Source organism: Ammodytes marinus, assembly GCF_949987685.1.
Source record: "Ammodytes marinus genome assembly, chromosome: 9".
NCBI lineage: Eukaryota > Metazoa > Chordata > Actinopteri > Uranoscopiformes > Ammodytidae > Ammodytes > Ammodytes marinus.
Genome location: NC_137213.1, coordinates 12,985,783 through 13,000,383, shown reverse-complemented (window position 1 = coordinate 13,000,383; position 14,601 = coordinate 12,985,783). Strand labels below are relative to the sequence as shown.

At 38.5% G+C, this 14,601-nt stretch overlaps 2 protein-coding genes and 1 long non-coding RNA gene across 4 annotated transcripts; 1 reads left to right on the top strand and 2 right to left on the bottom strand.

Moving 5' to 3' along the window:
• Positions 1 to 1,999: 1,999 nt before the first annotated feature.
• Positions 2,000 to 3,778, bottom strand: LOC307255834. Its single transcript, XR_013845042.1, has 3 exons — positions 3,440 to 3,778; positions 2,503 to 2,579; positions 2,000 to 2,413 (listed from the first exon to the last, which is right to left on the bottom strand). It is a non-coding gene; the product is annotated as an uncharacterized lncRNA (long non-coding RNA).
• Positions 3,779 to 5,795: 2,017 nt separating this feature from the next.
• LOC307255068 (uridylate-specific endoribonuclease C-like) lies at positions 5,796 to 10,074 on the bottom strand. Of its 2 annotated transcripts, none has more exons than XM_080033671.1 (7): positions 10,018 to 10,074; positions 8,162 to 8,261; positions 7,847 to 7,958; positions 7,610 to 7,731; positions 7,069 to 7,181; positions 6,665 to 6,818; positions 5,796 to 6,321 (listed from the first exon to the last, which is right to left on the bottom strand). In XM_080033671.1, exons 1-7 carry the CDS (start codon positions 10,029 to 10,031, stop codon positions 6,061 to 6,063), a joined length of 876 nt encoding a protein of 291 aa, XP_079889797.1. In that variant the 5' UTR covers positions 10,032 to 10,074; the 3' UTR covers positions 5,796 to 6,060. The 2 variants fall into 2 exon arrangements, with proteins under 2 accessions (XP_079889797.1, XP_079889798.1); XM_080033672.1 differs by having other exon boundaries at positions 5,796 to 6,288.
• A 564-nt stretch (positions 10,075 to 10,638) lies between these two features.
• On the top strand, positions 10,639 to 14,524 carry pak1ip1 (PAK1 interacting protein 1). The gene is made up of 10 exons (XM_080033675.1): positions 10,639 to 10,949; positions 11,529 to 11,691; positions 12,115 to 12,238; positions 12,348 to 12,422; positions 12,514 to 12,566; positions 12,675 to 12,820; positions 12,946 to 13,043; positions 13,243 to 13,342; positions 13,607 to 13,736; positions 14,095 to 14,524. The coding sequence occupies exons 1-10, from the start codon at positions 10,872 to 10,874 to the stop codon at positions 14,214 to 14,216; spliced, it is 1,089 nt and encodes a 362-aa protein (XP_079889801.1). The 5' UTR covers positions 10,639 to 10,871; the 3' UTR covers positions 14,217 to 14,524.
• Positions 14,525 to 14,601: the final 77 nt, after the last annotated feature.

Here is a 14,601-nt window from a genome sequence, read left to right as displayed (position 1 = left end):
TTCACCAATCGTTGTTACGGGTGCACAAATCCTATCCTGTGCATCGCAACTTCAAAGAGTCATGCGCTTGACACTTTTGCTACAATCATTGCAGCACAGTTGGTGCAAAACACATTTGCACACCCGTGTTTCATAATGTGAGAACATGCCCAAAATGTGTGCATTCGTAAACCCAAATGTGAACTAACGCATCAGAAGTTGCACATCTGTGAAAAATGTCCTCTCAAATAAAATGATATCGAGCACAGCATTTTAATGAGCGAGCACAAATCGATGATACAACTGCTCAAATCTGTTCCTACAAGTCTCAGCTGAGGGTTTTCTCTGCTCGAATCTGCTCCTGCAAGTCTCAGCAGTGGGTTTTTTGCAGGTAGATTTGCACCACGTCCAGCTGCTATATTTGGTGCAAAAGTATTTCGTACCCGTAGAACAGAGTTGTATCCGTAGAAGGTGGGCGGGACAACATTGTCGTATCATCCAATGAAAGCGCCGGTTGGGACCTGTGACGTCAGCATTTAAACAGACTGAGGGAAAGCCTGTTTCCGTCGTCTCCCTCATGTCCATGGCTGGTCCATGGTCGTCTCTTTTCACCAGAAAATGTAGGAAATGTAATAATAAGGGAATTGAATAAGAGGGAACTACAGCGGAGCCTTATGCCAGTAGTGAAAGTCATAAACAAGTTTACTTTAGCAGATATAACGGCCAGCGTCGACGTCAGTTAACGTCTGCTGTGTGATTGGCACTGGTGTAACTGTTTAAACCTGCTGTTTTTCTCTTTAAAACCTTTACATTTTAATAAAAGTAGTCTTATTAAATAGAGAATGAATTTCCATTATATATTTTTTAACCTTTATTTATACAGGTATATCCCATTGAGTCCGAAGACTCTTTTGCAAGGGAGACCTGTTCCCATTTACACGTTACCATTCACACACCGATAGCAGGCTAACTATCGACAATAGTTTATTGTCCCGCAGCCGCTGTCAAGGCTCCTGGCTGTTAAAACTATCTATGGTTAAAACACCACACGCAGGGGGTGAGGAGGACGTTGCAGGCATTGAGGACCAAAGTAAATAAAGTAGGCCTACATATCTTGCTGCAGAGTATTCAGCATGTATCTAAATCCAGAAATACGCTTATAAATCATACACTTAGTCTTCTAAATGTAGTAAGCTTAATTAATTTAAACGTGTGAATAGTGAAGTGAATAAGTAACCTACTCTACAAGGCAATAGAAAAGTATAGAGGACACATTAAAACTGAATTGGAATAATTGTTCCTCTATCTCACATTTTCCATGTGAAATTATCACTACTTGTATCACAAACTGATAATTAGATGATCAGGTTTAACTGTGTGCTTATCCCCAGACAGTTCTGCTATACACCTTACCTCATGTGACGTGTCCAGAAGAACAGGGTACAAAGCTTCATATAACCTCATTTCAGTGATTACTTTAATTAATCACAATCACAAAGTGTCACACCATAACATTTTATGCAGTTTAGAACATGTTAATTCAGATCACGTGCTGCATTAATAAGTAGGTCTGCATGCTGCTAAAGCAAGACTAATAAATGCCCTATATCAATTATATTTATGATTTGCAGTTATCACATCAAAGCACAATCAGTACAAATGTATAGTAAAAGCTTACCCCACAAACAAATCACAAGATTTGGACTTTTTAAAATATTTGTGGATTTACTAAACATATACATACGGTCAAAATGAAAAATACAAATCAACCAGTTTAAAACTAGAATGCACTCACAATTGCATACCTCCAAGTAAAGTTTTGTATGGCGTTATTTTATTTATTTATTTATTTAGTATTCTTTCGGACAATTCCACACAATACACAATTTTCTCTTGCAAATATTCATACATCATACTTTGTGTTGTCCGAAGGGAGACGGAAGAAGCCAAAGGCTTATCAGGTCCCGCCCCCATTTTCATCAAATTCGGATTCAGATACACAGATTACTGTTTTATTAAGAGAAAATGAACAAAATACCCAAAATGCTCTGGCATGTGCCGGAACAAGACTTTATAAAACAAAACATAAAACTAGTAACTTAGTCCTTGGTCTGTAGCCCAACTGTTTACCATATTTAATCAAAATCTCCCCTACCTTTTTAATATGTCAAACAAATAAACATGACTGAGTATGTCACCTCATTTACTGCAATCAATATGATTATGAATTGAGTATGATCTGACTTTGTCTAGATTTATAATAATCACAATCTAAAAATTGAAAACAAATTGTGTGTAGAGTGTAGAGTCGGACTGATGTGCTGTGACTGCCAGGTGAGTTCCACGCTGCTCCATCTTCGGAGATCTTCTCAAGGCAGCAGGAGCAGTGAAGTCTTCAGTTATCTGGAGTGTCCTTCCCTCAGCAATGCATACACTGGGGACGGAAACAATTGTTAGATCCCATTAGTGATGTTATAGTAAACACATGACGGATAATAGTTAGGACTGACTGTAGCTGCTCACTGTACAATGGCTTCTCCCTGACAGGATGGAAATCCCAGACACTTGTGCAGGCCTTGTGCAGGACAGCCTAGATGAGTCTGTGGAAAAGCAGATTGTGCCATTCAGATGTTAAGATAATGTTAAGATTTATAAAATAAATAAAATACATGTAGGTTCGAGTTGATGAAGAACACAAAGCTAAAAACTAATCAATATAGTTTATTATAACAGCCCTGCAATTCATTCTCTTCGTGGGGGGTATCTTGTCATTAGTGACTTTTAAAATTAGTTGTAAATGTTTTTTTTCAGGCTGGAAAAACAGATATAAAATATGATTTAAACACGATGGAGCTGCACAATTTAAAAAAAATCCTTTGCATAATGGGACGCTTGTCTACCTGTTTTTATTCAGAAACAGCAACATGATGTTGAGACGGGCTGAGCAGAATAGTATACTGCTCACATGTGTTTATTGGATCTTCATAGCCACTATTAAGACAGAACACGCTCTATATGAGGTCGACACATGCTAACATTACATCCTGATGTAAAACTAGTAGGCTATGTATGAAGGTGCCGATGTCCCAGAAAAGCAGACATACAGACACGCTGATTATTATTATAGCAACAAGACTCCAGTATTCAGCTGACTCATATTTCCCTGGCTAGCGCCGGGATTATTTTTAACTGATTAACGGAAGGATTCATTGGTCAGCCTTCTTATTTTACGTTAACAGTTAATTATTAACATCCTTAGAAGTGACCAAATGCCTTAAAAAACGGTACATCCTTTAAAAGAATATGCTAACGAACATTAGCTGTTATACCCATTATGACTTGTTAGCTAGTGGTTAGCTATGCTGCCTGCAATACATTATAACCACACGTTGCTTCTCATCATTGAACGTATTATACCGACCAACTTTGAAGTTTAAAAACATAAGAAAACCAGACTTACAGTTCATAGTTTCCGTGGGATGGCTCCGTGTCCTGTAGGCTCTAGCTAAACCCTAGGTCTGTGTCCGACCGTGTGTTCGTGACCGTCAGTCCAGACACTGCTGTGGCTCCGGACAGAGATTGTGAAGCAGCTCAACTGTTTATTAAACCACCGCAGGTCCTGGTGTTTAATGGGTATCCCCTCCTCAACTTCACCGTGTCACATAATAAGCCTCCTGTCCTGTCTAAAATGATCGGGAAACCACCTCAAAGCTAGCTAACGCGGCTTATTTACTGTTACAGACACCTTGGACTACTTTTCCTCAAAGGCTGGAGTACATATAATATAATTCTCCATTACTTAAAAAATGCTATGTAAAAACATAGAAAATACAGAAAAATAGTTAAATTCACTACTATCTACTACTTCGCATTAGTTTGATAGTTGTTGTTGCTCATTTAGTCATTTCCTACAATTTCTGGTGAAAAGGGACGAAGGAAAAAGGCTTTTCCTCCGTTTGTTCACATGCTGACGTCACGGGTCCCAACCGGCGCTTTCATTGGATGATGCGACAATGTTGTCCCGCCCACCTTCTACGGATACAAATCTGTTCTACGCATACGAAACACTTTTGCACCACATTTACCACCTGGGCGTGGTGCAAATCTACCTGCAAAAAAACCCACAGCCGAGACTTGCAGGAGCAGATTCGAGCAGAGAAAACCCTCAGCTGAGACTTGTAGGAACAGATTTGAGCAGTTGTATCATCGATTTGTGCTCGCTCATTAAAATGCTGTGCTCGATATCATTTTATTTGAGAGGACATTTTTCACAGATGTGCAACTTCTGATGCGTTAGTTCACATTTGGGTTTACGAATGCACACATTTTGGGCATGTTCTCACATTATGAAACACGGGTGTGCAAATGTGTTTTGCACCAACTGTGCTGCAATGATTGTAGCAAAAGTGTCAAGCGCATGACTCTTTGAAGTTGCGATGCACAGGATAGGATTTGTGCACCCGTAACAACGATTTGTGAACTCGTAGCCCCTATTTTGTGTCCACAATGGTAGAAAAAATATTTACGACTTCAAATTTACTGTTACACATTTGTGACTTTGGAGTACACATGCAAAACAAATATTTACGACTTCAAATCTACTGTTACACATTTGTGACTTCAGTTTACGCATTCAAAATCTGCAGTTACACGTGCTAAAGACTTATGCTACAATAATACCTTCATAGACTCGCCGCTCCTGTGCTGCCTAGCAACCCTGATTGCTGCCAACGGAGACAGTCCTGTCAGCGGAGGAAAAAAGAAAAATAAGTTGTCTACCAGACGAAAAGAAAAAAAAGTACAAGAAAAAAAGAAAGGAAGATAAAAGTTAAGAAGATGGAGCAACACGTTGCTGTTTTGTTATTTTTTATTTTATTTTATGCAATCTCTGAAAAAAACGCAATGAATCTTGGGATATGTTGGGCCACGAAGGATACATCTGATGCAGCCTTCAAAACTGCTTCAAAACCGTGAAACGAAGGCTGCATTTCACGACCGCATATGAGGAGCCTTGCAAAGAGCCTTGCAAATGGGACAGCCTTTGCGCGCCGCTATGACGCAATCGGTCTTCAAATGCAGCCTACGAGGCCGGTTCCAAGACCGCAACCCCTGAATCAAGACACAGCCATTATAATGTCTATGGTATGGACTGTTTTGGAAAGGTACTGCACATTCAGAGGTGAAATAGTGTCAATATAGTGGTAAATAAACATCAGGATTCACAGTTAAAAGTACAGTTCATTAGTAAATTAATTATTATTGCGTTGTTGAAAGGAGCATGGGATGTCATCATTGCCGATGACTGCTGCTGTAATTGTTGTGCATATGACACATAAAGCATCTTGAATCTCAGACTTGTTGCTCAGATTTTTGGTTTATTATATCAACATATCATTATATATATTTTTAAGCCAGAATCATGGGGGGAAAAAGTACTGCTGCCAACTACCTTTCATCAAGCTGTTTCTATTCCACAGTCAGTTGTTGCCCAATTACAATCAGTATTTTGGTGGAGCTGCAAGCTCATGAGGCAGTGCTACCAACTTGTGGATTTTGTGATACATCATTGTGTAATAATTAGAAATGATTTCAGAATGAAAATGCTTTGTTTCAGTTTAATTTCAGCTCTATGACAAATGCTGCTCTACCTGACAGACCAAAGTCAGGGCAGAGAAGACTTTCCAACTTTGCTTTTGTGTTTTATTTGTCTACGAACTGTTTGGCCCAAGTTCACAAAAGAGAGGAGAAGGAAAAACACCTGTACACACATACAATTTTATTAAATCCATAATAGCATACAGAATAAGACAGATAAATGATAATAATGATAATAACAATCTATATTCCTTCAAGTTCATTACATCAATCCAGATCAGGAGGTATAGGAAAACAATCTTTTATATACTATCTATGCCAAAAACACTTTGCCCACAGTTAAAGCCTGTGATTAGTGCAAAGAGAACCTGATACAGCTTTGTCTTACGTTTATAGCGCATAAGTATTGAATCAAAATGAAGCACAAGTTGTCAAAGTTAAATGTAAACGTTAATATGTACATGTTAGCTTGTGGTTGATGTAATATTACAAATCCCTGTTGTTACTACTGAGCAGTTTGGGGAAAGAGGTGCCGATGGATCGCCCGTGCCGATAGACGACCAACTCCAGCAGATACTCGTCCACTTTCACCACCACGGACGTCATCTTCTCCGTGGACATGAGGAAGACGATGGTGAAGAGCGCGACCTCGAACTCTGGACTGACACCGATGAAGGAGCCGCCCACCGGCTTCACCAAGCCTTTCCAGCTAAACTGAAGGTTCAGGACATGGTCATCTTCATCAGGCTGTGACAAAAAATAAAAAATGAATAAAAAAAAGAGTAAAATTTACAAAATAATTTTGAGGGAACTGGAACAAAATGTAAGACTAGATTATGTCCATAAACAAAACTGTGGGCCCTGCTGCTGATAGACAAGAACAGTGAAATAGTCACTTTTCAGGTTGTTTTTTAACTTCTAACAGAGTTCCAGGGATCCAATTTTCCTGTGAGGAAAGTATGTTTATTAAGCTATGAGAATATAAATTACAAAATGTTCACGTCTCTGACACACCCAAAGTTGCATAGTGCAACTTTGAGGAATTCATAGAACTACATACGTATATTCGTTAATAGTTGTATGAGCTTACTGTATCTTTGTTGCCTCTTGCTTTATAGCCTTTGTAGTCAACATGCCCGTGTTTCTCTTGCAGGTAGAATTGGACCCAGTTGTGCAGACCCATGATCTCCTGTCCGAACTTGGTTTCTCCCACAAACACATGTTCAAACCCACAGGAATCCTCACTAGAATGGGAAACCACAACACGTTCAAATCAACACAGGTTTATTAGTTCACCATCCTCATTTAACATCACTTTACTTTGCTTCCTCTTATCTACTGTGTTTGCATTGCTTCTAGATAAAGGACGGAAGCACTGAAGGTAACACAACCTGTGAGTCTGTATTTGGTGTAACCTGTTCTCCTTCAGCTAACCTCCAGGATTGTCTCTTTATACATTACGCTGGCGCCACCTGCTGTTATACTGAAACTCACCCTCCACCCCTGTCCCTGTGGTAGAGGCGGAACCAGATGTCGTACAGCTGCTTCTTAAACTTCTCAGGGTCTGATGATGACTGCCTCTTCCCCACCAGATACTTGTGAGCACACTGTAAAGAAAAAAAACATGCAGTATTGATAACATTTTGTATGTGTAGTTTTTGTCAGGATAATATTTTGTCAGGCTAAAAATAATGTTACATTTAAGAGTAAAAAGTTCAGCCTTGTCCTTCGAAATAGTGCAACTGTGTATAGCCGTTTCCAAGGTCAAAAATGGACATTTAGGTCTTTTAGGTTACAAAAGGCATCACAGAGTGGTGTGACAGTAAACAAAAAGGCAACAGTAAATAGGCTGATGTGTGGTTCGAGGAGCTCATCCTCTCGTTTATTTCAAATCCTCCTTCAACCCGTCAGTTAACAGCAGCTTTACATGTCTGTCCACATGTGGGGAGTTAACCAGGAGTGTACACAGCTGTTCTGTAGGATCAGTGTGTTGTTGTTTGTTAGTTGACGATAGATGTACTACTGACTACTGTACCTTCATGACTTCTGTCTCCATCAGTGAGTCGATAAACAGATGGTTTTCTTTCAGTTCCTCTGATGTCACCGTCTCTGATACGCCCGTGGACACCTCGTAGTTGTCCAGCAAGTTGATGAAATCTGAAATAATGAGATCATATTTAAAAATGAGTCACATGCTTGTCATTTTTTTTAGATGATTCCAGTGAAAGAGAAGAGTAATCGGAGGGGGAAAAAAACTAGTAGGACTACTTACGTGCATATGTCTCGATACTCTTGAGTTTGTCTTCGTTGACGTATGTGAAGAGCGGAGCCCTGGCCCTGTCTCTTGCATAGTTGCTGCCCTGGGCCACATAAGCCGCCCTCCCCTGGGTAACACACATGTACACACTCAGAGTTAGTTCTACTGGCCATTTCTTGCACAATCTGTATGTTTTTCACTTGTGTGGTTTAACATAAAATGACACAAAATTAGCAAAAACATACATCTCTTTCTGTGTTGTATAAAACAACACCAGCATGTATTAGTAGTCCATTATATTATAATCAATCTATAAATTATGGTAATGACCTGGATGGAAATTATGTAATCGGCCCCCAGGCTGAGACGGTTGGTATCCAGGCGCCACAGCTGGTTGAGCACCTCGGTGAGCTCCTGGTCCGCCTGTTGACTGTGAAAAAAAAGGCAAAGAAAATAATTTAGTGAGTTAAGCAGAGTAGTAGCAGACAATGGAATTAGTCTGTTTCTGACATTGAAACATTCTTTTTGGAACTTGCTCAAACTTGTCCAAACCAGTAAGCACAGCTGTTACTAATAACTATGGTTTGGTAATAGCCAAGTGTCCCTGTGAGCCATGACAGTTAGCCAGCAGGCACTATACCGTAACCGTGACACTAAAAGAGCTAAATGGAATTCAGCCATCATTTATTATTAAGAGAGGAAATAATGATGAAAGGGAAGTTTATTTACAAACATCACTACCACTGATTAATGAAGCACTTAAACTAATCACACATGTGATAGTGCCGTTCAGAAAACCTCCTACTCAGCATGTTGCCTGATTAACTCGGATAAATTCAGCTAAAAGAAGTGTCTGTAAAACCAGTTATGCATATCAGAATAAAGTATTGTATATGGGGTTTGATGGTATAAAAATAATACACAACTGTATGCAGTTTACGGTCAGATCTTAGGTGAATAACCATTTCAAACAAATGCTGCTACAATTTGATCCAAAAATTTAAAACCTTGTCTTGTCGAATTAGGAGCTGAAACTCAAAACATTTTTAATTTGCATTGAACATTTAAAATATTAAGGGTTAGCTTGCACACATTTTCAATGTTCAAGTTCATACTTTCCATATATTTGCATCATGGTTAAAAGTTAGGTGCATGTTCAGAACATTGAATAATCAGATCCACATTAAAAGCTGTAGCAAACGTTGCAACAAATCACCTAGAAATCGAAATTAAAAATTTAAATTTTGTACAGCAGTTGGAGGCATTCTAGTGGTTTGTCATTTTTGTTCCCAGGAACCTGCTCCTTCTGTTTTTCTTTCTTATAGACAAAACAATCCAGGCAGGAAGAAAACTGACAGACTAAAAACCTTGGCTCCGTCAAAAGACCCAACCTCCATCTTTCGTTTACAACTACACAGCTCACAAAGTGCAGGAAAAACTTAATTTCACCCTGCTTTGTGTTGGAAGTAACCAAACAAATATGATTTTGGGTATGAATTTGTTTTCACGGGTGTGAAACCTTTTTTGTTGCTCACTCTCCAGTGTGCATTATCTTGAGACAGTTACAATGCCTTTAAAAGTATTTCACAAGAACAAATTAACCGCTGCATCCTTCCTGTCATATAAACAGAGCATTGAGCAAATTCGAGTAAGAGCAACTAACAGGAAGGAGTACACAGTCATACAGAAACTTCTCTGTTCTCAATATAGCTTGGGCAGAGTTTTGACTATCACATGGGAGATTAGCTCAAGACTTTTACTGCATCGGAGGCTCTTTCTATTCAAATATTTATATCAACACACTGATCACTCCCATATACTTCTGCCCTCTATACTAACAGCAGCCCTGACTGTTTACAGACAGCATGACGACATCCACTTTGCACACCTGTTATATTTACTAAACTGTTGGTCTGAACATGAAGGACATTTGTCTTAAGGGAACACAGGATGAACAAAAAACTTTACATTTCCTACACAGTACCAATAAGAAGGGCCCTGATTTGTATAAGTATTACAATATACTGTAGCTAATGTTTACATCAAATATCGGTTCCTTGATAAGTGGAAAACAAGTGTAAAACTATAAACAAGCGGCTGAAAGTGTCTACCCAAACATAACAATTGCATGCACATAACAGTAAACAAAGCTTTTAAAAATAAAAGTTAATCAGATGTAGACTTACCTCCTTCTTGCCATGATTTCAGTTCAGTAGAAAGTAACTCTGACTGCTTATCCCCTCAGAAAACTACGGTTTAATGCGGACTGTTATCTGATACGTCAATCATCAAGACGTTTCCGAGGGAACCAGCCAACAATAAGGCAGGGAAATGCACGTGACCCTCCCCTCTGTTATTGGGAGGGCGGATCTACCTACCTATTTATTGTGAGAAAGAGAGGTACACTCATTATTGTGGAAGACATATAGCCTACACTAAACTAGACTAGACTGAGTAATACAAAAACAAGTTGAAATATCTTGGACATAAAAATATTTGAAACTTGGTGTTATAACAAGGGTTAGGTTTAAGGGTTTATACAATTTATATATAGGAAAGGATGCATATTATAACTCAAACCATAAACTGTAGGCTATATTATTTAACCCATAAGTGTATTGTACAATGTAATATAAAATGTAGCTATTTCAAATTATCAAATCATTGTCCGAACAATGAATAATTGTCACACAAAAAAAGTCTCACGATGGATAAAACACACTTGTTCTCGCAACACCGGCTTTTATTTTGATAACCAATATCCAGAAGATGGAAGGAAGTGAACGTTTGAGCATGCGCCGCAAGCACACGTTGTTTTGGAGTTGGAAGTGGGTTCTGCTAAAATAAAATAGTTATAGTTGCACATGTTTAATTTAGCTCTAGTGGCACTTTACGTTGTTTATTGTATTGGTGTTTATCATTTACGTATTTGTGTGTAACTGTTAGTATCTGTATACTGCTGTTACACTAAAACGGAGACTGAATTAACGCTGTAGTGTAAAGAAAAGCTAACTAGCCCTGTGAAGCTACGTGTGGCAGCATGGCAGCTGTACTGGAGCTGATCGCTGGGAGCTACGAACAAATCGCCGTCGGTTACCGAGTCAACACTGATGAGAAAGTAAGTATGAGTGTGACGTGTAATTGTTAAAAATCTTGGGTTTCATTTTTCTGTTTTCAGGCACTAAACAATGAAACAGAGCTGTCACTGTGGTCCATGGGCATGTCTGATACTATGTTTGCTGTTTATATTCTCAAAGTGGCACTCTTTGAGCCTTAATAACTTTAAAGGAAAGTATCCTACTGTTAAAACATTGTATCATCTTATTCGTATGATAAAATATGTGAAGTATGTAGTATAGTCATTCAAAATGTAATTATTATGTGTTAAGGGGTGAATTAATTATGTTATAGCCTAATGTATACACTATTATTTCAGCGTATCTCGTTGATAATTGTAAGAAATTCTCACTGTCAAAACTACCCAAAATATGAGCTGGTAAAACATTTTCATTTATAGATCCCCAGAAATAAAGTTACAGTGTGGATGCATTACTGGGCAGAAGTGTGTACAGTATGTATATATATATATATATATATATATATATGTATAAGTGCATGACATTCTCAGTGTGTGGCACTACAGATTCAGAACTTGTCATAAGAACCAGTCACTTAATGTATTTTGTTTGTGATGCAGGAGTGGACAGCCAAGGCCCACTTCACACATCACGCCCACACTGCCTCTATCTCAGCCATAGCAGCCAGCGAGAAGTTTGTGGTCACGGGAAGCAAAGATGAAACTATCCAGCTGTACGACATGAAGAATAAAATGGAGTACGGGGCTCTGCTGCATCATGACGGTGAGGTTCTGAAGTAGATCTCCTGTTTAACATCAAGGTGTACTTACTGACTTAAAGGTGGAGTCAGCGATTCTGGAGAATGCATGTTGTAAAAATCACTTTGTCAAAATCAGTTGTTATTCATCATCACTAAAAAGCATTCTCCAGAATTGTTGACTGCACCTGCAAAGTAGAACAAGTGACCGTGGCTCACTAGCACTTGTATTTATGGTTTAATTGGATGTTTAACAAGGTCTATTAATGTTTAATGTGCAAATAACTAGTTCTAATGCTTTATTAGTTCTGTGTGCTGCTTGAACAAGAAGTATAAAATATAGCAGTATTGACTTGTTTTACTTTTTTAGCATTTGTCAGACTGTTATGATTTTAAAGGCAGTGTCTTATGGTCTGCACTCTTTACTAGAACGGTTATTTGTTATACAGGCAGCATCACCTGTCTGGAGTTCTATGGGACATCCCATTTACTGAGCGGTGGAGAGGACGGACTGCTCTGTGTGTGGAGCTGCACCAAGAAGTGGGAGTGTCTGAAATCCATCAAAGCTCATAAGTATGTGAACAGAGAAAGAGAGAGAAAGAGATGTGTTTGTGTGACTCTTCTGTTTAGTTCAATGGGTCCAGTCAAAGTTATTTTCTCAATCCACTTTGTTTCCCCTCAGAGGCCATGTCATGTCGCTGTCTGTCCATCCATCTGGGAAACTTGCACTTTCAGTTGGGACGGATAAAACGCTCAGGTAAATCTCGCTAACTGTGCTGGCAAATCATCGACGCTTAAGATTCATTAACAGTGAATCCCCAATGACTGTTTATTTTCATCTTTTATAGAACGTGGAATCTAACTAGCGGAAGATCAGCCTTCATCAAAAACATAAAACAGAGTAAGTCACCTCTCTGATTTTGAAGCTAAGGAATTGTTGTAATTTTAATTTTTTATGTTGCACAATTATTATGTTTGAAATGACACTTTTTCTCTACACTTGTGACAGACGCACACATTGTCAGATGGTCTCCAGTCGGGGATAAATACATTGTGGTGGTGAATGACAAAGTGGACATCTACGACCTGGAGACGGCCACGGTTACAGGAACAGTCACAAACCCCAAGAGGATCTCATCTGTCAAGTTCTTAAATGTGAGTTTACTGACTTGCACTTACCAAGACGTTTACATAGGATATTGCTGAGACTTGTATCTGCTGTTACAGTACAATATGACCTGTAAGTTTAAACAAATGATGATATCCTCCTTGATGTTCAGAACTCCCTCCTTGTCGTCGCTGGAGATGATGAAATTGTGAGGTTATGCGACCTGGGGAAGGAGAAATGGCTGTGTGAGTTCAAGGCTCATGAAACCAGGTACATTCATAGTGTTGTTGAATACAAAGGTGCACCACCATGCACGTCTGAAAGTTAGGTGCACATGTTTTTCAAAATGTATTAAAAGTATTTGCATTTCTAAAAATAAAAAAATATATTTTTCTCATGATAAGAAGAGAGCTGGACTAATAACGATAAAGTATATAAACATACCCACATCATTTTACTGTGATTTCAGAGTAAAAGCGGTTGACAGTTTCATGATGGAGGATTACTGCGTATTGGTGACAGCTTCAAACGACGGATTCATCAAAATGTGGAAACTCCATATCAAAGAGGCACGTCTCTAGGGTTATTTATGAACATATGAGCTTACATTTACTTGGAACTTCAATCAAATTCCTTAAATATTACATGTTGACATATCTACTTTGTAAGTACCGTATAAAACAGTATATACATATAAACTTAAAAAAGATATATCACATACCTTTTAAAATTTTGCGGATCATACATTTTTTTGTTACCAGAATAAAGTTATATAAAAATGTCTTTTGTAAGAAAAAACAAAGATTAGCGTAATGACACTTTGCCACCAACAGGAGCTGGAGTCTCCCACGCTCCTCGGGGAAGTGAACACATCGGCCCGACTGACGTGCCTCGCCGTGTGGAAACCTAAATCAGTGAAGGAGCTCGTTAAGGAACCAAAAACCAAGGCAACAACATCTGAAGGTAGTTGTCCTTCAAACACTGACTTTTGGTGCCATTTCATCGTCATGTTATGAACAAGATTACTTTTTTTTTAAATGATCTATATTGCATTGTGGAGAGAAGCCTGATGTTCAAGAATTGTATTGCCAATGACTGCAGCTGTTATTGTTGTACATATGACAAATAGAAAACTTAAATCTTGAAGATGTGGGCTGTAGATTAGTCTGGACACTATAGCTGGTAAATTTGGTATTTTTCCATTGTAGGTGGTTCAGCTTTTTCCAACTAGCATCTGCATAATTTAAGAGCTTCTTATCTGTGTTACTTACCTTTTCCTTTGTCAATGTAACACCCTCCATGTGTTCCCTCCTGTCCACAGAACTGGCTCTGGAGCTTTCAAAGACAAAGAGAGTCCGGATTGCAGCAGAAGAAGTCATTTTAGAAGACGAGAGCAAACCCAAGAAGAAGAAGAAAAAGGAAAAGGACGCTGGAAAATCATAAATAATGTTATTCATGGACTATTTTACGTCTTATTTGTTCACATACGCATCTGCTTTTTATGGTTTCCACAGTGTTTAAGTACATCCTTTAGAGTACAGATTGTATAAATGTATTTGCTGCCAAAACCGAAAAAAAGACATGCCATTGGAAAATGGGCAACAATAAAAAAATATTTTATAAAACGTACTGCTATTTATGTTTATCTTATACTGTCAAACATGCATGTACTCATGGTTACCACAGGGGGGTGCTAAAGCTGCTAATTGTAGAATCAATCAATCCAGTTTTATTGCTACATATTAGCGAACTATACTAAGGGAATTTGACTTGGTAAATGTCTACAATAAATTATTATTTAAAAATATAAAATAATATATAAAAGTAA

What these genes read in the sequence shown, in the direction of transcription:
- pak1ip1 (XM_080033675.1), top strand. Translation starts at nt 10,872, where the DNA reads ATGGCAGCTGTACTGGAGCTGATCGCTGGGAGCTACGAACAAATCGCC. An exon ending in GAGTCAACACTGATGAGAAA is followed by an intron (nt 10,950 to 11,528) that starts GTAAGTATGAGT and finishes TTTGTGATGCAG; the next exon opens with GAGTGGACAGCCAAGGCCCA. An exon ending in GGGACGGATAAAACGCTCAG is followed by an intron (nt 12,423 to 12,513) that starts GTAAATCTCGCT and finishes CATCTTTTATAG; the next exon opens with AACGTGGAATCTAACTAGCG.
- LOC307255068 (XM_080033671.1), bottom strand. An exon ending in ATTACATAATTTCCATCCAG is followed by an intron (nt 7,959 to 8,161) that starts GTCATTACCATA and finishes TGTGTTACCCAG; the next exon opens with GGGAGGGCGGCTTATGTGGC. An exon ending in CAAGAGGCAACAAAGATACA is followed by an intron (nt 6,322 to 6,664) that starts GTAAGCTCATAC and finishes TTTTTGTCACAG; the next exon opens with CCTGATGAAGATGACCATGT.